At 44.1% G+C, this 25,253-nt stretch overlaps 1 protein-coding gene across 2 annotated transcripts; it reads right to left on the bottom strand.

Annotated features, from left to right (window-relative positions):
• Window positions 1–233: 233 nt before the first annotated feature.
• Window positions 234–17,108, bottom strand: PTGES3 (prostaglandin E synthase 3). Of its 2 annotated transcripts, none has more exons than XM_035099476.2 (8): window positions 16,872–17,108; window positions 7,269–7,382; window positions 7,091–7,160; window positions 5,715–5,813; window positions 4,500–4,589; window positions 4,262–4,324; window positions 2,779–2,803; window positions 234–1,166 (listed from the first exon to the last, which is right to left on the bottom strand). In XM_035099476.2, coding segments are annotated over exons 1-8 (483 nt in total). In that variant the 5' UTR covers window positions 16,874–17,108; the 3' UTR covers window positions 234–1,146. The 2 variants fall into 2 exon arrangements, with proteins under 2 accessions (XP_034955367.1, XP_060128111.1); XM_060272128.1 differs by lacking the exon at window positions 16,872–17,108 and adding an exon at window positions 12,302–16,829.
• Window positions 17,109–25,253: the final 8,145 nt, after the last annotated feature.

The raw sequence follows: 25,253 nt of genomic DNA, 5'->3' as shown, positions 1-25,253 counted from the left end.
AAACTTGCTTTTATTTTAGTCAAATCACAACATTTTTTCTTTAAACTGTCAGTGTACCCACAACTTACAGATCCTTTTTTTTAAAAAAGACTTGCTTGGGAATATTACAATTTTCCTCCTTCAAACAGATGAAATAGTCCCACACTTTTATTCCAACTAGAAATTAAGTATTCCATTCCAACAAATAGTAAGAATACATGAAGTTACAGCCAGCCAGACAGTTGACAGCCATGGAGTCTTCAACAGTTTATTAGAAATAATGTAGACATTAAAAAATCCCCACTGCTTTGAACACAAATTGAGGTTTTTAGGCTTATCATAAACTGGTCAAAAAAAAAAACCCAAAAGAAGATCCAATAGTGTATTAACATTTTGTCACTCGCTTTCATACCAACAGTGCAAATACAATTTGGTCTAAATGTACAGATTGACAAGCAACAACGTACAGGCTCTAACCCCTCCATACTGAGATGTAAGAGCTTTGAGGATCAAACAACCAAATGTACAGGCTTCACCCATTTTAAGTTTTAAAGGGATTGCTAGTTTTAGCTAGGATATCTTGAACACTAACTAGTGATTAAATACAACAAAGTGAAGAGCATTAAACGTTAGTGGAACATACCCTGAAGACACCCCAAGAGGTACAGCATGTTACCAGTTTAAATTTTGAAAGCCAATTAAAACATTGCTTCAGCCAGTTGTGTTCCAGGCATAAAATCTGAAACGTTTTAAGTTACCTGCTGTCCACAATGTGAGGGGGAAAGTACAAGTTTACCACTTCCTGTAAATTGAGAGTTTTCCCATTGTTATATTTGATGATGCGGCAAAGAGGCGTTGTAAACCCTTTTATTGCAACTGTTTTTTATCGATTGCCTATACCTCAATTGTTTGTGTGTGGCTTTTTTTGTTTTGTTTTTGGAAGTCTGGAAAACCTTTCACGCATAACATTATTGCCTCACATAGCTTAAGACTGCCCTGAACAATGGTACGCACCAATCATCAATGAAGCTGCTTTAAACAGGTTGAAGATGAGTTAAAGGATACATTTTTCTGCCTTTAGAGCTATCAACTCAGGAATTCTTATCTCAATTATGAAATGTTGTGATGAAATTCTTTCCCTAAACCCCCAAAAGATAGCAGGTTCCCTTACTCCAGGTCTGGCATTTCTGAAATAAAACAAAACAAACATTGAATACTGTATGGCAACAGCACTAAGAATTAATGCACTGAATTAATGCAGCTTTCACCAACATATGTGCTTTCTACATGTTTGGGGCTACAGCTCTCACTGAGAGGATACCAGCTGAGGAAGTCTGTACTAAGTTATTGTTAGCTTTAACAATTTTGAAGAACAGTCCCACCTCCAAAGATGTAATACGCCCCACTAGAGTTACTGTGACAAAAATACATCAATACCCACAGAGCCATGTACCCAATGCTACTACTTCTGGTGAGAAGTATGTCCAGCAGTACACAGCCTCTCCCCTGAGCACACAGGTCTGGATAAGCGTTTCTCAAACTTGGGTCCCCAGCTCTTGTTGGACTATAGTTCCCATCATCCCTAGCTAGCAGGACCAGTGGTCAGGGATGATGGGAGTTGTAGTCCAACAACAGGTGGGGACCAAAGTTTGAGAAACACTGGGGTAAGCTAACAAAAGCCTCTCCTACTCTTTACACATTTTCTCTATCACAGTGGAAATGATAAATGTGTATTCCCTACCTGCCAGATTTAGGGGGTGGGGGTGGGGAGTTTGTTGTGAACCCAAGCAGAGGCCATCTAAACAGCCAGGCTAATGCTGACAAGTCCTTGAATGGTGTTACAAACCATTATTCTGGCCAATTCTGAAAGATTACTCTCTTATGCCTCTTACACCAAGTTATTCTAGGTAGCTGCAACTCGCAGCACCTCGAGAGTAGTGTACAGGATATGAAAATCATAATGGTTGTAATCACAGGGCAAGAATGAAGTGGAGATTGTGCATTCACAAAAGCATGCCTCAAAAGGACTGCAGTGGTAAACTTGAACATGTTTACAATTTCTCTTCCATCTTGATGCTGGAGATCTGGGAGCAAGTTAGCATCTTGGCTTTAAGTCCTGGAAGACGTGCTCCCTGCCTTGCAAGTCTTTTTCCATCTGGCCTGGGAGAGTGGGGCCCTGATTGCAGCTACAAAAGCTGACACTGCCGAACAGACTCTTAGGCTGCAGCATTTTGAGGGGGAGTGTTGTTGGTTTTTTGTTTTAGATTTTATTGTGCTTAATTTATTGGTTTTGACTAGTTTAAGTTGTAGTTAAGTATTTTCTTCATTTTGTAAGCCAGCTTGAGCAAGGCCTGAACTGCAGAAAAGTGGCATACAAATAAAATTATATAGGTACTTCTCCTGTGTGCCCAGTCATGCACGAGTTACAAGAATGCAGAAGAAAACCCTTTAATTACTAATACAGAATTTAACATGACCAGCCCCACTCTAGAAACAGAGTGTAGGTAAAATAGTTCAATCTATGCCCTGCCATCCATCAACAGCTTTTCCACCCCACCCTCTTTGTGATGAAAGTGCAAAGCAAGTTTTTCCCCAAGGTAAAGTTACCTTGAGGGAGAATATTCTTCCATTCCCCACCACCTAAGTAGCATAGCAGGATAGTAGGCCTGTGGCAATCTTTGTCAGGCAAATGTTAATGAGGTGTCAGAGGCACAACTTAGTAAATATTCATGAGAAGTGCCAAGAGTTAACTCTTTTGGGTGTATATGGCAAGTAAACACAGAACAATAGTCAACTTACTTTCATCATCGCTGTCTGGTGAATCCTAGGACAGAAGCACAGGTGGTTAGCAATTAAAGCCAGCAACAAAAGCAAGCCATAGCACAGTATTTGCAAAATTACTTTGTGGACCTCTACAGGCAAGTATCTACATATCTGGAATTATTATGCTGAGCAGGGGTAGAGGAAGGGGGTGCAGTGGGTGCAGGCTGCCCAGGGTGTCACCACTGAGGAGGGTGACAAAGTGCTGAGCGGCACTCACCGCAGGGCCTGCAGCGCGCCTGAGCCACGCGTCTCTCCTGGGAGAGATGTGGTGGTTTGGGCGCGCGCCCAGAATGGTCCACCTGCTGCCTCCCCTCCCCCCCCCCCCCGGCTGTAGGGCGGCTGAGTGGGAGAAGGCAGGCAGACTCCTGAGGCCCCGCTGGGCGCGCCGCCCCAGACACCCGAGTAGCTTCCTCTGCCACTAATGCTGAGAGCAAGGGTTGGATATATTTTGATATGGAGTTAAGCCTACTTTATACATTAGCACCAAGAAAAATTGGACTCAATGTTTATACGCAACTGTGCATATCACATTTTAGACGCAGAAAATATGCTCATTTGGGAGGAGACTTAAGTAGAGTTTGGATACAGGAATAAACTCAAGTAAGGCTGGAGTTTCCAGTGAGTGCTCACTGGAAGGACAGATCCTGAAGCTGAGTCTCCAATACTTTGGCCACCTCATGAGAAGACTCCTTGGAAAAGACCCTGATGTTGGGAAAGATGGAGGGCACAAGGAGAAGGGGACGACAGAGGACAAGATGGTTGGACAATGTTCTCAAAGCCACCAACATGAGTCTGACCAAACTGCGGGAGGCAGTGTAAGACAGGAGTGCCTGGCGTGCTCTGGTCCATGGGGTCACTAAGTGTTGGACACGAGTTTATGACTAAAGAACAACAAGGCTGGGCGATATCTGGTTTTCAACACGGCAACGTATTAGCAGCTAAACACCACAATATACAGTACTGATATTATCACAATGTCTGAAATAAGGATGGAGCTATGTTGAGGCATTGGCTGGCTTCACGGTTTCCCCCAACATGATTTTTGCATAACGTGTGTGAGCATGTGCACATACACATGCGCACACACACATACACGATTCGCAATATATTACCAGGTCAAAAATTATGGAACAGATGTCACAATATGGATATTTAAACCTGTTTTGGACAATATATTGATATACTGCCCAGCCCTACTCTCAAGTTTCAAAAAGAGGGCAGTATTTGTGCAAAACATGACCTACTCAAATTTGCTCTGGAGGTTTGTGGGTCACCCCTTCCCCGGTCGGATTTAGGAAATTCTGGGGTGCGACAGAAAGTCCTTCCACTAGCAGAAGCACACATGGATACTACCCAGAATTTCCAAACAGTGACACTATGCAAATATCAATATATGTCAAGTACTGACATCAGCCTCAAGCAGGAGACTAAAAGTTCCTATCACAGGGAAGCTACTCACATCGTCTGCTCCATCTACTTCTGGCAAATCTACATCTTCATCACCACCCATGTTGTTCATCATCTAAATGACGCAAGGGAATATTAAGTAAAGTCGTGTTTTTTGTTTTGATCAAGCAAGTAAAAATAGTACAGGTATATATGAAAAGGAGCCAAAATAATTATCAAGACTTCAGTGAGATCAAGATCGATGCCCAATAATTTAAGCTATGTCATCAACCGCAGAATGTTCTGCTTACTTCAGAAAAGCGATCAAAATTGGACAAATCTTCATCAGAATCATCTTCCCAGTCTTTCCAGTTGTTAAAGTCCACACTGAGCCAATTGAGCTGTGGATATAGAAATAAGGTTACAGGTAAGTTAGGCAAATAGGGATGGGATGGAGTCTATAGGAGCCTTAAAAGGTAAAGGTACCCCGACCGTTAGGTCCAGTAACAAACGACTCTAGGGTTGCGTGCTCATCTCGCTCCATAGGCCAAGGGAGCTGGCGTTTGTCTGCAGACAGCTTCCAGGTCATGTGGCCAGCATGACTAAGCTGCTTCTGGCAAACCAGAGCAGTGCACAGAAACGCCGTTTACCTTCCCGCTGTAGCGGTACCTATTTATCTACTTGCACTGATGTGCTTTCAAACTGCTAGGTGGGCAGGAGCAGGGACCGAATAACGGGAGCTCACCCCATCGAGGGGATTTGAACTGCTGGCCTTCGGATCGGCAAGTCCTAGGCTCTGTGGTTTAGACCACAGCACCACCCTCAATTGACTTCTGACTTTTGTTCTACCCAATGAGTATTTTAACTCATTGGAAAAATTACTAAACTTTATTCTACAAGTTAACCCTCTACTTGCAGGGGCTATAATTTTATTTTTTATTATGTATTTTGTGCTTTTATACAGTATTGTGCTTTTATGTTGTGAACCACCCTGAGACTTGCGGGTATAGGATGGTATACAAATATAATGAATTAATAATTAGTCTAATGGTTTCAAAATGTGACTCCTGGATGAGGATTATGAAAAATCAAGATAATTTGACTTGCAAATCATAATTTTATTATTTGTTTACCGGCTAGGCTTTCAGACTCTATAACAGGGCACAAAGTTTCTGGGGCATTATACACAGAATGAGAGCATTCATAACCAACCTGATCTGAGGAACAGCAGCCAGGGGGTCTGCTACTACACTTTGAATGTTTCTGTGTACATGAGAGAGAGATATTAAGAGATAACCTATTCTTCTTTGTCTAATGTAAAATAAATGCCACAAAACCACAGAACGTATACAAAGTAGGTCTTAGTGTGAATTGTAACTGCCTGTGAGAATCTCTGCATGCTCAAATGGAGAATGAATAGTCATAGGTTGGAGCCCTCAGAAAGTACATTTAGAACAGGAGCACATTAAAAAACCTTGAGATACACCAATATAGAGGTTAGAGTACCGTTATGAATAAACATTTACCTTTGCCCTCTCTTTCGTTAACCGTGGCCATGACTGGCCAGATTCTCCTTTTCGTAAACAACATAAGACAGATCTGTCTGTTCTTTTATGCTTGGATTCCTGAAAAGAAAAGAAGTTCCTTTAACATAGTAAGGATGTGCCTGATTCTTACGCAAGGCTACAGATGAGGGTTCACACAACTGTGTTCCTTCATGTTAAAAAGCTGCACTAGTCTTCTTGCTGACATCCCAGCTTTCTTGGTACACTAAATACTTTGGGAAGCTATGGAAATGGTACAATTGAGAAACAGGTTCATCATCATCTGTTTATGAGAACTAGACTTCATTGGCATGAGGGAGCCTGCAGTTACTACAGTGGCAATCTGTCTTACCTGTCTCTACTTGCATTTTGACTACTAACATGTGTCAGTAGTCAAAATGGTTGGAATTAACCACCCCACATTTGTCAAGCACCCCTACCCTCAGTGATCAAAGCATAATATCAAATATTAAATGGTCAAAAAATCTCAAGTACTGTGTAAGCTTTGCCATCATGCCTCCACGGCCGTTTCCTCCAAAAGTAATTAGGGAAAGCAGGCAGAGGGAAGACTCTGAGCCATGTGTAATGATGCAATTAAATGCCTCAAAGACTGAGAGCAACAGAAGTTGAGCAGCAATGGACAGAAACAGAGCTTCATATTCTACTCTCTAATGGTAGTTACCAATTCTTTTTGAGAACTTAGTAACACATACACACATAATCGAAGAATTAGAGTAATCAATAACTTAATTAAGTTGGTAATTTGTCTACTAGGTGCAACACAATCAAACATTACATCATCTTTAGCTTTCCCAGGAGGCTACATGCTTTTATAGGATTCAGTACAATCAGTGTTAGAAACTGAGATATGAAGGCACCTTAAACCTATGTTATGGGTGCAACAATGGAATGTCAAGGCACGCTTTTTTATAACAAGAATACAAAGCTGATATTGAATGAACTGCTGCTAAAATAATATGTTCATTTTTCACATATCTGGTCCTTCCCCTGCCTACCCCCCTAATATCCTTGAGAGGGTCTCTTCTCCAGTCTTCAGATAATATCTGGAAGTGGGGAGGCAGAAAAAGTTCCACCATTCCTTCCACTCTGCAGTTTTAATCAGGAACTGCTCACCTTAATGAAATCCCATCACGAAATGTGCCTGGAACAATGTGAGTTTCAAACACTGAGTACAATCTTTCAACTACTTCATTGTAATCAAACTGCACACTAAACGGCAGCAAGAGTCACAACCACCTATTTACAGGTTATGCTTATAGGCTTACTAACAAAGTGAAGTTCTGTGTTTTTTTACACCCTAAAATTAAGCATGCCATAGATAAATGAAAGCAACTCACATTTGGATCAATTGAATTATAAAGATCAATTTCATTTAAATGCTTGAAGTTATCGTTTCCTCCAAGACAACTGTAGGAAAATGAGAAACAAATATTAACACTGTCTCGAGAACAGGGTCCAGTTGAAACACATGCATGTAATCTCTGTTCATGGTCAACTTGTGGGTGTTTTGCTTACCTGAACGAAAGTTTGGCTTTCTCAAAATTTACATTAACATCTTTACTGTCTTCAACACAAAATTCAATAAAGACGTAGTCCCTTCGGTCATACCACTTTGCAGAAGCAGGCTGCCTAGAAAGACAATTGGAGTATTAGATAAAAAATGTACACAGCAAAAAAAAAACTTGACATAAAGCAACAAATGACTCTATTGAGAATGATGCTCGTGTTACACTAGCAGCTTTTCCTACCAGCTTCTCTTTTTGCTACAAGTTTCGCTATCTACAGCAAAGCAAGACTGCAACAGTATTCAAAGAACTCAAGGAATCCTGGGCACCCAGCCAAGCACCTACTTGTCTTATGCAGGTGTCCAGAGCCCGCCCCTCCCACAATGGGATTAAGTCTCACTCAGCCTAATGGGACATACTTCTGATTAGATAGGAACAGGTTTTCACTGCAAGCAAGGTGTTTTGACTTGAAACACAGAAACTTGATAGGAACTTGTGTTTTGTTGGTAGCTTTAATTTCAGCAGTTTTTCCAATGTCATGAACTGAGCAATATGCACATCATTTTAAATTCTAGTCTAGTGCTAAGGTGTTGCTGCACAATCACACATGTGAAGGCAACAGCACCATAAATATGCTGCCCATTGTTTTTATGAAATCCTCAGAAGGAGGGAAGCATATTCACAACTAGTGCATTGAAATAAGAAGCCGTTAATGTTTAAACAGAAAAGCTCAAATGAACTATCCCTGCAGCAGCAAAGAATGTTACCAAAAAACAAAACCTAAATGCTTTAGAAGAAGCTCTGTCACAGACAAGTCTATATAATCATGAGAAATATTCTATCAGAGTTTTGAATACCTGAACAAGAACCAAAAGAGGAAATACTGATCAACTAAAACATGAGCTAAACTGCACCATTAAATTGCAGAAATAAAGAATGTTTGTTTGAAAACCAGTAGCAAGCTACTAACATGTTCATAATCCAGTTTCTCAGAAAAGGCAATGTATTGTGGCATCATTCCATTTTCAGTTAAGAATTTGCATTGAAGCTGTCAACACCAAAGAAGAATTCTTCAGTTTCCTAGTTTAACGCCAACACCCATGCCACACCTGACTGCATTTCCCCCCTGCAGTAGGTAGATGGCGGCCAAAGACATAAGACTGTCCTCAAATGGGCATCTCCCCACCCATAGTTTAGGTCTAGGTCCCCCAAATATGGTGAACAAATTAGAATGTGAATTATTTTTAGTTATTTCCATCTTGTCGAGTGTCAGCCTCTTGTTTAAGCTGGATAGCAAAATAAACATAATTCTATCAAGTAAAAAATAGAAATAGAAAAAGAGAATGCATTCAGGAAATGAAGACACAGTGACACATGGATTTGAGTTAATGGGTAAAATAAGGCCACAACTTTATTGGTTAGAGCAAGTGAGAGGTATTGGCTTAGGCATTGGACACCCTAGCGAGCATGACCCCACCCCGCTCTGCGGGGGGTCATATCAGGTTAACACCCCGAGGTAGGAGCCTGTTGATGCAAATACAACTGAAAGCTCCCCCTGGTGTCACCGGGGGTCGTGCCATGGCCCTAGCTTCAGCAGGGCATCGGACGGGATCCACGACCGCCAGATCCCTTAAGCGGATACCCCTATAAGAGGAGGGTTGGATGATGGCCACAACCAGTCCTCAAAAACCAAGTGCCAATTAGCCAAATGGATAAAAAACTCCTACCAGGCCCCTTGGGCAACCAAGGCAACCAACCGAAGTCCATAGCAAGGTCAAGGCACACACACAAAGTGAAAACCTAAAGGGAGGGTGGGCGGGAGATCCGTCGGGATGCAGCAGGAGGAGGATTCCCCTGCTGCCGCGCAGATTTAAATGTCCGTAAAGCCCGCCCCCAGGCCGGCCCTATTGGCCAGCCAGAGGCTTGGCACGGCAGCAGGGATTGGCTGCAGCAGGGGGCCGATACACGCCCCCCCCCTGCTTGCCCGAGGAGTGTGTCCCGTCCGCAAAGTCTCCCCTCGTGGAAGAGAGATCTTCTCCCACCTTTTCTTCCAAGAAGCTCAGGGTAATGTACATAGTTCTCCTCTCCCCATTTTATGATCACAACAAGCCTGTGAAGTAGGTTAGGCTGAGAGACAGTATCTCGCACAAGGGAAGTCAGTGAGCTTCATGGCTGAGTGCGGATTCAAATTCTGGTCTCCCAGGGCATAGCCCAGCCTAACCATTACACCACACTGACTCTAGTTCATTTCTCCATATAATTTCAAAGTTTATGGGAGAACGTTAACCACTTTGTTTATTCACACAAATTATTCATGAAAAGGTAAGTATGGCAGATTATTTTTTATCAAGTGGAAAACAAGATGTAGATCCCCCCCCTTTCTTGCTGGTCTCTAACCTACAAGATTAGGGACCCAGGTGGCGCTGTGGTTAAACCACTGAGCCTAGGGCTTGCTGATCAGAAGGTTGGCGGTTCGAATCCCTGTGACGGGGTGAGCTCCCGTTGCTCGGTCCCAGCTCCTGCCAACCTAGCAGTTCGAAAGCACGTCAAAATGCAAGTAGATAAATAGGAACCGCTACAGCGGGAAGGTAAACGCCGTTTCCATGTGCTGCTCTGGTTTGCCAGAAGCGGCTTTGTCATGCTGGCCACATGACCTGGAAGCTATATGCCGGCTTCCTCGGCCAATAATGCGAGATGAGCGCGCAACCCCAGAGTCTGTCACGACTGGACCTAATGGTCAGGGCTCCCTTTACCTTTAACCTACAAGATTACATGCTAGAGGATCTCTTCCTGATATTATTAATCTTATTTCAGTTAAATATATTTTAATCCTTGTTAATCTTGTCAGTCATAACTGGAGTTTCCTAATTTAAAAAATACATGCAATCATAAGCCCAATTTATACAAATTTAGGCCTTCATGAGATAATGTTGTTGAGTTTACTGCATGACAGAACTCACACAGAGCTAATGACTACAAGAACTAGGGACTCCATGATCATGCCACCATTGTCATTCACATATTGGTAACTTTCCTTAAAAAGGCTACCCTTAAAAAGGATACCCTTTCATAAAAGGCACTTTCTGAAAGAGCTGTTAGACATAGGGTTTAATCCAACAGTCAATGCTCAAGCAAAATGCCATCCACTCATGGATTGGAATTTCTTCTTCCTCTCCTCCCCTGTAACCCCACCCCAATTTGCTCTGGAGGGTTGGGGGGAACCCCCTCAAAACAAATCTGATGGGCACACGGGTATGAGAGGGAGTGGATGTTCTGTTTCGTGAGCAGAAGTCATTCCGCTTGTGCCATTACTTCAATGGATACAAACCTGAGAATGGCAAAACCAACTCCCAAAATGCTCATAAGTCTAAGAACCAGGGCACAGTGTAGTACTATATATTTTGAACATCCTAGAAGTGGAAGTACAAATATAAAACTTCAAATTTGTAACAGAGTAACAAGTTCTGATGAACAGAGTGGTGTGTGTTGAGGCCACAGAACAGCCAACTTTCGTTGCCATGGTCTTGACATAAACAAAAGCAAAGCCAGCATGACAGATTAGCTGCTGAAATCAAACCAGGAAACTATCCAAAAAGCTACATATATGCTTGCACCATTACTTCCTCTTTGAATGGCTTTTCAACACATCTGTGCACTGCACCTAGTCCCAAATGCTCTGATTAAAATACAGTGGTACCTTGGTTCTCAAACTTAATCCATTCCGGGAGTTTGTTCGACTGCCAAAGCGGTTCGAAAACCAAGGCACAGCTTCTGATTGGCTGCAGGAGCTTCCTGCACTCAACTGGAAGCCATGGAAGCTGCGTTGGATGTTCAGCTTCCGAAAAACATTCGCAAACCGGAACACTCATTTCTGGGTTGGCGGCGTTCGGGAGCCGATTTGTTCAGGAGCCAAGCTGCTCGAGTACCAAGGTACCATTGCACAGCTTTTTATTTTACTCTGATGGGGGAGGGGTGATCCTCAATAACCTCCCAAGAGTCTCCTATCCAGAACTGCTTATTGCAGTGTGTTCTGAATACAAGGGGGCCTGGAACTTTTAGATGGAAAAGAGCACCAGTTCAACTCCAGAGCTAATGGGCTCTATTAGCTACATTTTCTAACACATCTGTATCTGGCTAAAATGCCTTTGAGTTTCTTTAATAATAAAGTACAAACTGGACAACATGATTCAGGGGGCTTGTAATATCAAAAGGGTGTTGTTATTCACACAGTATGTTATTTGACTAAATAAGCTTTTACTGTCTTTTTAGATTAGCATCTGAACACATAAGCATATGTGCAATCTGGAATCCTGAGTTTTTAGGTTTTCAAATTGCATGGAGGCTTTTCAGCACTGTTGGAAGACTCCTTCAGAACTTCTCATTCAACATAAGATGTTTGGGGAGGCATACACTGGCTGGGACCAGCAGATCCCCACATGCTCACTCCTCAAATGTTGCTTAAACATCCAGATGTTGTTGCCAGTGTAGTTCTAATCAACTGCAGATATTGTGCCGTACTGAGCAGTTCTTTGATTTGGACTCAACACCCAGTACTCTACAAAGCAATGTTTTTGGTTTGTGCCCTCTATGCTTAAAATGTATGATCTGTTGGCAACCCTGAGTTCTTGCTTTCAGTTCTTTGTATCTACTGTAGATTTAGCAAGATCAAACAAAGCCCCAAACTAAGCATAGTTTACAATAATTTTATATATTTGGTCTGGAACCTTTGGGATAAAACAAACCATAAAATAATTCTTGATTTAGGGTAAGTTCACTTTGAGTGCAATTATAAGTTGCTCTAACCAGAGAGGCTCAGACAAGCAACAGACTTTAATAAAAACAAATTACAGAAGACAGGTGACAACCTGCAATTAAACCTCAGGTGGGTGGGCAATTGGCTTGCATCCTACTACATTTTAAGTATGATTATATATCATGTCCACATATCTCTCCTCATTTACATGCACAGCCACACATCCTACATAAGAGACACACATTTCCAACTACACCGGAAAGGGCCAAACTCAATGGTAGAGCACATACCTTTTGTGTGCAAAGGACCAAGATTCAATTTCTGGCATCTTTAGACAGGGCTAGGAAAGACTCTGACCAAAATCCTACAAGACCACTGCCAGCCAGTAAAACAATACTGAAATACAGTACAGTAGATTGATCAGCAGTCTGACTCAATATAAGGCAGTTTCCTATGTTCTCAATTTCCTCAATCACACAATCATGTACACCAGTGGTTCTCAATAAGATGAGTACTGCGGACCCCCTGTTTTCAAAAGCCAAGACACAGACCCCCTCCCTACTTGAAAATTTTGATATCTCTGTGGAAGTTTTTGTTATCAGATTGGTGCCACGGACCCCTGGGGGGGGGGGTTACATGGGCACCCTGGGGTCTGCAAACCACCAATGGCGAACCACTAATGTACACCATATCTCAGTTCACACATGCATCACTAAATTTGTACTTAAACCCGTAAGACCCCATATGCGCGCTCTCTCTTTCCCCCCTCTCTCACAAATACACACACTTTTGATACCTTGATTGCACATCATAACACAAAACACTGAGTATTATGTATCCACATTGCAGCTTCATTCCCACCCAACAAAGCCTGTTGTGTATCATTTACTAGGGGTAACAGATACTTACCTGAATGTGCTTCTGTTGCTAAGAGCTGAAGCCTCATCTCGGCCCTTGTTGCACTTAAAACTGCCTGTCCCACTACCTTCTTGTGCTGGCTATTTTCTACCCTAGAAGTTCCTAGGAATATTCATTACTTTCAAGAAGCAAACAGCATAGTTCTGGTAAATCAGAGATTGTGGATTTTTTTTTCTGCTGTAGAAGAGCAGTTCCTTCCCAAGCAACCTCTTGGCAGCTTTTCAGAGCAAGCAAAATGTCAATGATGGGCAGAGAGTGCCTATATACTATAGCAAGGATTTCTTATGAGACAAAAGACACGTGTGTCATACACAGACCTGTTCCATCTATCAGTTAATTTTGTTCTTTAGAATTTAAAGGCACACTCAGATCTGCCCCTTGTTGCTATATGTTCTGAAAGTTGGTCACACTACAATGTGATGGAAATTCCTTTTGTATACACATGTTCTCACTTGCCTTATTTGCCACTCGTTTTCCTTTACACAGATTAACCATTTCATTTTGCTTTTTAATGTCTATTTTGATACTACCTGACAGATATTACAATAGATCAAAAGGGGGGAAAGGGAGATGCATGTTTCATTCGAACGGAACCAAGGATAACACTTAAACTGAATCAATGTTAGGGAACTAGAGGCCATATTCCTTTCTAGCATTGCATTTCCAGATTGCTTACGGTAAGCAGTTATTTGGGGGGGGGGACTGTTTGTGGACCCATAACCAGTGTATTTAAAGTGACAAATAGATGCATGCTTGCTAAGAACATCCCATTCTCATACTGTCTCTCAACATAAGTATTTCTGTCAACACAGCTAATTATTTCATTTGCTTTCAATTAAGGACTCTGGATCCAAATGAACATGTTGGTGATTTCAATCAGCATAAACTACGGTATGTAGGAGGTTGACTTACCTTTAGAGGGGCTGTTTAGTCAATAGAGAGAAAGTTGCTGCAATTCTATATGACGATAGCTTCAGTAAGGTTAAAAAAAACAAAGTCTACTTTTCTGGATGCATAATGACATATTGCTTGATAATGGCTGGACAAGTCTGTCTAAAGACCTGCAGATGGGCATTCTCTGGGGACAATGAATCAATTCTTACATAAGGGAAGATCATGGTTTGGGCATTTCAATCTGAGCCTCAAGATTGCATACGCCTTCCCAAATGCTTCAATTTCCATCCTTGCTCCCTTGGTTAAACCATTGTTTTCAGGTATATATGTATCCTACAAATGACTGCTTGCAAAAGGCATCATTTGCCTAAATACTGGAATTGAAAACTATAGTCTGAAGTGGGCTTCCAATTCTGATTTGGAAGCAAAACAGTTTGCACATTTCAGATTTTGCAACAAATTATTGCTTGACCAAACTGGGAGCATGTTTGGACAGGCCCACGGTTCTGGCAAAAAGTTGTCTATTATTTGTCATTATCTCTGAACTGAGTCACTGTTAGCAAGGCCATTGCACCAGTCATCAGAGCCTGTCTTCCTTCTTGACCACTTTAAGTTCTTCACTCAAGACAAAATTACAGTGGTACCTCTACTTACAAATTTAATGTGTTCCGAATGCACATTCGTAAGTCGAAAAAATTCGTAAGTCGAATCCCATAGGAATGCATTGGGAGAAAAAATTCATAAGTCGAAGCAACCCTATCTAAAAATTCGTAAGTAGAAAAAATTCTATCTAAACCACATCCAAGATGGCGGATGGAGCTCAATTCATAAGTAGAAACATTTGTAAGTAGAGTTATTCGTAAGTAGAGGTACCACTGTAGAAGCAATTTGGTCATGGTACCAATAAAGAGCGCAGGCAAAATGTCTCAGTTCCTTTCTCCAAATCCACCTTTTGTCATTGCAAGACTGTTGAGTGGAGTTATGAGTGCACGTGTTTGCATATCAAATAAACTTTTATTTCATTAACAGCTTTCAGGCAACATGTTTTACCTGTTTCTTCATCTTTCATTTACAATTCATTTTACCTAGAATAGTGTTTCTCAAGCCTTTTGGTTTGGCCTCTCTGCCTTCTAAACTTCACTGTCTGAACTACCCACACCAAGTTTCAACAATCTGGTCTATAGTTGAGTGTACAAAAACGTTCACACAAGATTTTACAGTACAAGTGTGTCTTGCACGGGGATTACATTCCAGGGATGGCATATATAAGCAAAAACACATACCCAAAACCACCTGGGAAACTCATTGCAAAAGGAACTTTTAACCTCTCTCCCTTGCATGTAATTTGCTGGATTTCAACTGGCTGACTTTCAACCATGTACAGTTGAAATTGCACAAGTATGCAAGATGCAATCAAACTATATTTTGCACAGTATACAAGGATCTGTGGGTCAGGGGCACAAATTTAACTAATCCATGGGGGTATTACATGAGAAACACAACAGGACATCTCTGAACCTTCCTAGGTAATGATGCTAGGAAATCATAATTAAAATAAGGCAGTATCTCTTCCCAAACTACAATGAGATGAGACAGCAAGTGGAGGCAGCTTCTCTATGCCCAACAGGAGACCACTCTCCATACTGGAACAAAGCTTGTCATTCCAGATCTTTTTTAAAAAAGATATCCTCAAAGCTGGAGAGCACCTAGCAAGGTCAGTAGTACCCTTCATTTTTAGAAAGAGAAGGAAAATAGGCATTGGAAGCCTGACTGGAAATAACAGGTGTTTATGACTTCGCCCTAACAGAACAGAAAGTATTCTTGCTTGAGGTGGTTAGGGCACAGTGCATGTGTAAGCCCTCTGCATGCCTCTCGAAAAGACAGCCCTGGAAAAGACATAAGGCCCCACACTCAGAGGGTCCAAAAGTTACTATAAGATAATTAACACTACAAATTATCTTTTTTATTTTTTAAAGTTACAGATGTGGCATGTTACTGCCTGCAAAAGTACTTCTGCCTTTTACTAATGTGGCTGTACAATCTCAGCTCTCTCTCTCTGCCTTGGAACAGTTGCAAACGATTTGCCCACACACGTATCATTTCCACTATTCCTCCAGTGAAACATCTCACTAGGTATGTTACAGGCCCATTATTTAAGCCAGTTTTACTTATTTTCCCAGGCCCCGCCTGCCCTCTTCCTATGCTTATTCCCCAGTGAGCTAGACACCCCGAATGACAGCAATCTTCTTTCGCATACAGGGTTAAGCCAGTCATATTACAACATTCCATCCCTAACCACATAAAGCATTATGTCCCAGAGCCCACAACCCACTGCATCCAGCTCCGGGACTCACATGATGTGCCATTTCTTTCCTCTCAAATCTTGCTGTTTAACTTCCTTTACGCCCTTCCCTCTCCTAACACCTAAAAAAAGCCACCTCACAGCCCTTCCAAAAATGAAAGTCAACTTCTAGCTCCAACCCCGACCTGGACGAGCATCCATTTTCCTCCCGGCATTTCCTAGCACATGCTTCCGGCCTCTAATTCCGGATGCCGCACAATAACGACCCATTTTCCCACCTTCCCAGCACTATGAACTCCTCAGTGCCGGGCCCATCAGGTGACGCCTGGGAAGCGCTTCATTTCTATAGGGAAACGTGTGGAGTATAAATGAATGGCTCTGACCGGGAAAGGCCGCCCTCGTGACCCTGGGAACCTTCCTCCACAATGCGCGAAGCGTGGCGGCGAGACGAGCGCACTCTGCACCTGCTCAGGGGCGCCTTTCCCCTCAGCTCTTTCTCCGGAAGGGCGCCGAGAGGCGTGGGATGAGCCCTGGCGCAAGTTAAGCCCCGCGTCGGGGGCTGCTTTCTGCCCCCGCTCCTTCCTTAAATACCATGGAGGGGGGAGGGAGAATGCCGTATTTTCTCCCTCTCGCCATCCCCGGTAGCTCCGTCCCGGCTGATCTGCCTCGATCTGATCCCAATCCCTCCTGACCCTCGTCCGGCCCAGCAACAGATTAGCTCAGCCCGCCCCGCCTCACTCACTCACATGGCGGACGGCGTTGGCGGCGGCGGCGGCAGCGCGTGTCCTCTTCCTCCTCTCCGTCTCTCCGAAGGGCTCGGCCAGAAAACAACGGCGTCGGGGTGGGAAGACCCTCGGGCAAAGGTGAGGAGGCGGCTGTGGCGGCGGCTGGGACTCCTTCTCGGGGCTCAAAGGCTCAGGCCTGTTACCCACAAAGCACTGCGCGCGCGCGCTCTCGCGCTCTCTCTCTCTCCCCCCCCCCTCACCTCCTCCCGCCGCTCTGCCTCGCTCCTTCTCAAGCAACGGCGGCTTCCAAGCGGGTGGTGAGTGACGCAGCAAAATACCCGCCCCCTCCCTCTTTCTTCCCTTCCTTACACTACCCTCTCTCTCCCTCCCTCAAAAGCCAGGCGCCGGAACAGCGCATGCGCGCCACTCGCCGCCACCTTTGCCGCTTCGCTGTCCTCAACCGCGCGCGCACCCAAGCCAAGCGGCGCCGGATCGCTGGCTGCTGCTGCGCACGCGCCTACAGCCCTTCTCCCTCTACGCGCGTGCGCGTCTCTGCTTTTCGCGCACGTTCTCCCTCTCTCGAGCGTTATTATAACTCCTACACGACGACGCATGCGCTCTGCCAGTCTTTCGCGCATGTTCTCGTTCTCTCTAGATTTTCCCCGCTGCCAACTGCGCTCACGCGCATGCGCCAAAGGAGAGGGGGGGAAAAAGGACTCGCCTTAGTTACCTCTGTTTCTTCTCCAGGTTATCGACCAGGGTTGGTTCTCTTCGGTCAGGCAGCAGCCTTGCGCGCGCTTTCCTGGGGCTAAGAAAGGCCTCAAGTTGAGGCCTCTACGTGATTTCATGGGGGTCTTTTGATATCTCGGCCAAACCAAGAAGCCTCTGTAGCGGGGGGGGGCATGGAGGGGCTCCTTGGATTCTACCACCTGAGGCGGCTACCTCAGTCTGCCTCATGGATGGGCCAGCCCCGCCGATCCTGTGCTTGCAGTGGCTAGCAAATGCCTATGTAACATCGCTCTTTCACTAGCGATACTCAGCCTTGGATATGGAGACAGGACAGCCATTATGACTAGTAACCCTTGATAGCTTGATCCTCTGTGATTTTGTCTAATCGCTCATCACAGGTCTTTGGAAATGAGGCTGAGTAAGGTGAGGGTGAGAGGGCACATGCAGTTGGAAATCCAGGCTGTTGCATCTAAAGATGACCTGGATGTATGTCTCCAGCATAAGAACCAGCCAGTCAAGAACCCTCACCAGGTCTGAACAGAATCATGCGCTGATTGAGAAGGAATTTCTTGGCATTGTCTTTGCTACCGGTGTGTTTTTGGCAATGCTATACAAAGTCCACTGTAATCATAAAGCTGTAAGAGACAATCTTCACCAACCCTTTGGGAAGGTCTGCCTGTTTTCAATGGATGCGTCTGTAGTTGCATAAGTATGATTTCCACATTGTGTGTGCTAAGCGCACAGACATGGTTGTTCCCCACACTCAAGTAGAAATTAAGATAAGGCGAGGTACCACCATGAAGAAGGCCCTTGTGTGAAGCCACATCGAGTGATTACTGGCTTTGGGCACACTGCTAGAACATATCTGAAGACAGCATCCACACGGCTGGGATTCCATGGTATGTGTGTCCTGATCTCATGGAAGCCTATGTACAAGCAAAAAAGTCAGTGGACAATCCAGGAATGTTGGCAGCAGCATGACCTACTCCCAGTAATCGTGTGGTTCATGTGCAAAGCAGGTTTAGCTGTGCACATGATTTCAGCCCCAAACCGCAAGGTAAGTTACAGGTTACAAAGGCAACTCATAGAAGATACATATATGAACTATAGTTATACCCTTCTGAGAACATGGGTCACATTTTACAGAGGGGGAACACTGCCAGGTAATTGACAAGCCCAGATTTGATCTGTAAATCTATGGCAGAATATTAAGGATACTGTATATTGCATATATAACATGTATGCAGGAGGGGTGCTGGGGTTTGCTCACCATCTACAGCCTCCCTATGCATTTAAAATAATGGATCAATAAATTAATGGTGTTGGTGGAAACCTGTTTCCTTGTTCAAACTGCTCCTGCCCTCCACCCTTCCCACTACAGACTTCAGTTGCAAATCTGCCTTGGTTTCCTCTAATCTGAGGGCTTAGAGAAGCAGGGAGAACTAGTCAATGATAAATATGTAGGGCGGGATTCACCAAATTAGGCCTGTCAGCAGAAGCCCTGTGCAAGGACTTCTGCTTGTGCAACAGGGCTTTCCCCCTTTCTCCCCTGCCTCTCTGCAGCCCTTGGAATTGGTTCAGGAGTACCCCCAAAACAGTATGCAGGGAGAGGAGGGATTGTTTGGTCTGGCAAGCTGAAATGCTTGTGCGTCTAGACTGAAGGTTCTTAATAGCATTATGTTGTATTCCACCCATTTATTTGCATTGACCACTGAGGCATTTACTCATAGGTGGTGGTGGTGGAACCAGCAGCTCCATTTAAAACAACTTGTTTAATGCAAGTTCATTTGCTTGACTCGGGGAGGACTTATGATTATGTGATCAGAAATTAGAGTTTGATTGGTGTATCAGGTATCGCAAAAAAAAATGCAGAGGTTTATGGACAACTTTAGCAGAGAGGCCTCTGTGGGGGCCTATTTCCTGTACCTTCAGTTTTTGCTACCATAGGTGGGGGAGGAGGGCAAAGTAGCTGCTTTGTTGAAATCCAGATACAGATTGAACAGAGCTCTGAAAATCACTTTTGCCCTGGTTAAATCAAAACAATAGAAAGGTACAAACCCACTGGTTTTTTAAAAATATATTTTTATTAAATATTTTGTTGTTTACAAAAAAGACATGCATTGTCTCTTTTTTCAAGTTATGTTTTCTACAGATCAGTTTCATTTGTTGTGAGACATTAGTGTTGCATGCCGAATTAGGTTAGGAAGAAAAGAGAGGAGAAAAGGGAGAGGGGGTGGGGTTGGGTGGTTATGCTTCTATAGCGGAACCTCAGTTTTTGAACGTAATCCATGCTGGAACTCTGTTCGACTTCCGAAACGTTCGAAAACCGAGGATCAAAGGATTCCAGACAGACAGGCTGCAAAGTCAATGGGGGAAAATGAAAAACGCGCCTCACAAGCCATTTGACTTCTGAGGCGTGTTCGAAAATGGAAGCATTCACTTCTGGGTTTTCAACGTTCGGCTTCTGCAACATTTGGCAGCCAAGACATTCGAAAACCAAGGTTTGACTGTACTTAGTGTATGTGCCAGGTTTTGTATCAGCATCACTTGTCTGGGTTCTCTTACTATTTGCTTGATGTATTTCTTTGGGGGGTGGCCTAGAGTGTGGTTGGTTGTCTTTGGTTGGCTGTAGTGAGACTAGTTTTTGTGTGTGAGTGGGGTGTGTGGCTACGTATTTTTGGATCAGGTTAGCCAGATTGATTCGTATGCTGTTGGCGGATTCTTCTTGCTGTCTTCTTGGGCAATGTATGCGTTAAAGGGGAACCATACCTTTATTGGGAGCCCTTCTGTTAATTTGGTCTCTTCTCAACACACTGATCATGCCACCAACCACAGAAGTTAGAGGGATATACCCTCTGATTAACAGTGCAAACTTAACTATGCCTACTCAGAAGCAAGTCATACTCAATTCAATGGGGATTCTCCCAGGTAATGGGGTTAGGATTGCAGCCCCAAGTCTTCTAGGAGTTAGGGCAGGGCCAGCCCACCCATGAGGCAAGGTGAGACATGTGCCTCGGGTGGCAGATTCCAAGGCACAGCAGATCCACCCCCCACTGCCATGGTGGCAGTAACAGCTATGCCATGCTCCTTGGAGGCCATATCTGCTGTCCTCTCTGCTGCTTCTACATTGGTCTCGGTGATTAGGAGGTGCTTCTGGACTCCTCCCACCCTTGTTCCTGATGCAGAACTTTACTCACCTCTTCTTCTCTGGTGGGGAGACCACCATTTTGTGGTTTGTCTCACATGCCAAAATGTCTTGGGTCAATCTTGGGTTAGAGGCACAGGGTCCTACATGGTCCCTCACCTTGACCACCAGACTAAATAATGTAAAATATAAGGAATAAGTGGGGACCTACAAGGAACTGTGGAGAGGGGAGAGGGGGTTGAATAATTCTTTTTATGCTTTTGCTCCCCTCCCTTTCTTTCCCTCACAACAGACATTTCACTGAAGGAAGGGACTGAACTCAGATAAAACTTCCTGAGAGCTCAACCCCACCCACCCACAGTTACTGCAGATGCAAAGAAAGGGCTCCCTGACTATCAGCTCAATCTGGGAGGATGTTAAACATCATGGGTCTAAGGGAAAGACTTGCCAAATCCAGAGCATGTTTAAGAAGTACTTAAGACTGTGGCTGCCAGAGGCTTGAAAGAATGCAGGAAGAGGACATCTGGGTTGTAATGCAGTTTTGGTTTTAATGCCTTAAAGTGCTCTTTTCTTCTCTTTTCTTCAGCAGGTATCAAACTAAAGCAAGTTGTGAGAACTTGCGCCACAAACCTGCTCTCTGCTGGGGATTTATCCGACACGGGCACATAAGACAGAAGCACTCTTTGACAGAGGTTTGATGAAGGGGCTGTACACATTTAGACTGTTGGTCCATCTGGCCTTACTAGAAGCCAGTCCAATCCCATCCTCAATGCAGGAAATCCAGAGTTCAAGCATCTACCAACAGATGGCTGTCCACCTGCAGTGAGGGAGAGGTCACCCAAAGTCCTCTTAGCAGGAAAAGGCATGGGATTGAACCTGAGACTTCCTGCATGCAAATCATAGGCTCTACCATTGAGCTACAGCCTCTCCTCACTGGGTAGATTGGTTTTGAGTGGGAGTGGGGAAGCTGTGACCCTCCAGATGTTGGACTAAAACTCCTTACCATTGGGCCATGCTGTCTGGGGCTAATGGGAGTCCAAGAACATCGGGAGGACCACAGGACACTCCTCCATTCCTAGTTTAAATCAAGGGAATAATAATTTAAATCGCCAAGAAAAACAACCACTTTAAACCATGGTTTTGAATCCTGTTTCCCATTGCTGATTTGTACTTAGGTTTGTTAGACAGCAGCCCCCTTGTTCCAAGATCTCCTTTTGAGAATAGGAGGCATTTCAGAAGCAGCTTGCGATATTTAGCAAGGGGGTTCACAGGGTGTGTATGTGCCCATGTGTTTGCCATTCAAAGGGGGAAAGTCAATTCTGCTAGGCTTGCTCAAAGCACTTGACTGTCTGCCTACTATATCTCTGGGTCCCAGCCCATGAACCTTGACCTTACCTTCTCCCAGCTGGTGTGTGCACATAATATAGGGTCACATCCACGCCATATGTTTAAAGCACATGGCTTCCTTCAAAGAATCCTGGGAAACATCAGTTGTTAAGGATGTTGGGAATTGCAGCTCTGTGAGGGGTAAACTACAGATCCCATAATTGTTTTGGGGAAGCCATGTGCTTGTTCATAAGAAGCACCATGCCAGAATAACTGTTTTTTTGCAGCATAACGCACATTTGCACAGTTCCTTTGACATGGTCTTCTTACGGGTAAGCTGCCATAAGAGGAGCTTTGCAGTGATCAGTTTAGTTCCATTTTAAATGGGCTTAAAGCCAGAATGGATGGGACACGGGTGGCGCTGTGGTCTAAACCACTGAGCCTAGGGCTTGCTGATCGGAAGGTCGGTGGTTTGAATCCCCGTGACAGGGTGCTAGCTCCCGTTGCTCGGTGCCTGCTCCTGCCAACCTAGCAGTTTGAAAGCACGTCAAAGTGCAAGTAGATAAATAGGTACCACTCCGGCGGGAAGGTAAACGGTGTTTCTGGTTTCACCAGAAGCGGCTTAGTCATGCTGGCCACATGACCTGGAAAAACTGTCTGCGGACAAACGACAGCTCCCTCAGCCAGTAAAGCGAGATGAGCGCCACAACCCCAGAGTCGTTCGCAACTGGACTTAACTGTCAGGGGTCCTTTACCTTTTTAAAAAAGCCAGAATACAGATTACGGATTGCAGTTCACAGCCATGGGATGGGTTGCTAAAGCAGGTGAAGGGTTGTGAGAAGATCCTTCTAGCAGACCATGTGAGCTTCTCTCAGTAGAAACCCTAAGAAACCAAATAACTTATCAAGAAAGCACCTCCTTCAGGTTTGCATTGAAAAATTGTTTGTTTTCTTTCTTTGCTCTTATGCTAATGTGAACAGTCACTGTGTATTTTTTTCTTAAATTCTGCATTAAATAATTATGAACCAAAATAAATACCCTGCTTTTCAGAAAAAGATCTACTACCTACTTTTTTGGTTTAAAAGTTTTTGAGCCCAGGAATACCTACCTCTTGCATCCTTGACATTTTCAGGGAGCATTTGAACATAACACCCAGTGCATATCATTGCCACAATGAAACTGCCACAGAGATAGGGCATGTGCTGCCAGGGGACGGGGACGACTTTAAAAAACATCAGACTGCAGCCAGATGGGGGCATTGCTCATGGAAGGGAAAGCTATGGCCCAAGCCACTAGGCATGCACCCAAAATTTTGGGGGGGAGGGAGCCAAGGAGGAACACTGCCTCCCATCAACTATGCAATGGCTCTTTGCTTTTCAATTAAGGAGAAAAAGGATTATGGAGAGGAGAGGGGAGGAAGAAAGCCCAATAACTATGTGGTGGTTAGATTTTTCTCCCCCCTCCCTTCTTCCTGTGTGTTGGGTGATGGACTAGAGCCAGCCCACTAAATGTTTAGGGGATGTAGTTCTCCCATAGAGGGCTGTAGCTGCAGCGGCCTTTGGAAAAACATCTGTGAGCTGCTGAACACACTCAGAATAATTCAACATAGTGCTAGGCAGATTGCCTGAAGGAATGATCCACCCTCTCCCCACCTACCTCTTATGGGAATGTTAGGGATGTGGATTAGGATATATTATTAGATAGATCCTATCCAAGCTTGTGTTAGCAAGCTTCCAATATTAGCAGAGTGACATTCCCCTTTTGTGCACAGCAAAGCATGTGCGTTAGATTCGCTAGAATCTCTATAACAATATTACACTTTATAGTTCAATATTACACTTCCTGGCAAAGGTCCCCTTTGTCCCTCTTAAAAGAAATACACAACACAGTGTTTATAAAATAAGATAGAGTTTACTTACAGTTTCATCCTGAGTTACAGCATAATCTCAGAAAGGCAGGCTTGCTTAGAAAAGTTACAAGTACATATATATCTAGAGACTACTTAGTAAAGTAAGACTCCATTTGGTCTCACTCTTGGCTGCAGGCCTAGAGTGAGAACCATGCTAACTGAAGATTCTCTGGAGATGTGTTCCCATCGAAGGAGGAAGTAGCTAAGAGAGAGAGTGATTGCAGGCTAGGGCTTTTGTCTAATCCAACTCATTTGCATGTCTGAGGGAACAGGAACTGACCTGTAGTCAGGTGTCCCTCCAGGTGAGTTCCTGTTAGTGGACACTCTAGGAACTGTTGTGACTTGTCTGCCCCAGTGTTCCATCCCACAAACCCCTTCTCAGGCAATTCACAACATTCATTACATACAAAACAAAACATAAGCAACTTTATTCAACCACCCAAGAGTCCCAGCTTGACACGCAGGTTCTGGAAACTCTGTCTTGGCAGGGGTTTTGTTAGGATGTCTGCTGTCATCTCCGATGTGCAGCAGTACGACAGTTCGACAAGTCCATCTTGTATCATCTGGCGAACGTAGTGGTACCTGACCCCAATGTGTTTTGAGCGTGCTAGGAACTTCTCATTCTGCGCCAGCTTTAGACAGCTTTGGTTGTCCTCCAGCAGGCTTATAGGTTCCTTTCTCTCCACGCCAAAGTCTGTTAGGAGTTGGTCCAGCCAGGAAATCTCTCTGCACGCTTCTGTAGCCGCAACATATTCCGATTCTGTAGACGATAAAGCTATACATTTCTGTTTATAACTGCCCCATGTAATAGCTCCGCCCCCATACATAAAGACATGCCCGCTTGTGGATTTATAATCAGAATTATCACCCGCCCAGTCAGCATCAGTGTACCCAATGAGCTTAGGGTCACTGACAGCTGGTAACTTTAATTTACAATCCATTGTACCCTTAAGATATCGAACCACCCTCTTCACACCAACCCAATCATGCTCAGTGGGACTACTCACTTTCCTGCTGAGAATCCCTACTGCATTGGCTAAATCAGGTCTGCACGTGGTAACTAAATACAAAAGTTTACCAATTGCTGAACGATACTCTGTGTTGTTTGGCAGCAGCTTCGAATCCTCTTGGTTCTTTAAGAAGTCTGTAGCCATCGGGGTGTCGACGGGTTTTGCATCCTGCAATTGCATACTCTCCAACAGTTCAATTATCTTTTGCTTCTGATTGAGTAGAAATGAACCATCCTGTTCTCTTTCCACTTGAATCCCAAGGTAATACTCAACTGGTCCTAATT

Source organism: Zootoca vivipara, chromosome 2 (assembly GCF_963506605.1).
Source record: "Zootoca vivipara chromosome 2, rZooViv1.1, whole genome shotgun sequence".
Classification (NCBI taxonomy): Eukaryota; Metazoa; Chordata; class Lepidosauria; order Squamata; family Lacertidae; genus Zootoca; species Zootoca vivipara.
Note: the sequence above shows the minus strand (reverse complement) of the source record. Positions and strands in the feature narration are given on the sequence as shown.

What these genes read in the sequence shown, in the direction of transcription:
- PTGES3 (XM_060272128.1), bottom strand. Translation starts at nt 12,339, where the DNA reads ATGCCAGAAATTGAATCTTGGTCCTTTGCACACAAAAG. An exon ending in TGGTCCTTTGCACACAAAAG is followed by an intron (nt 7,383 to 12,301) that starts GTATGTGCTCTA and finishes TTGTCTTTCTAG; the next exon opens with GCAGCCTGCTTCTGCAAAGT. An exon ending in ATAATTCAATTGATCCAAAT is followed by an intron (nt 5,814 to 7,090) that starts GTGAGTTGCTTT and finishes TTTTCTTTTCAG; the next exon opens with GAATCCAAGCATAAAAGAAC.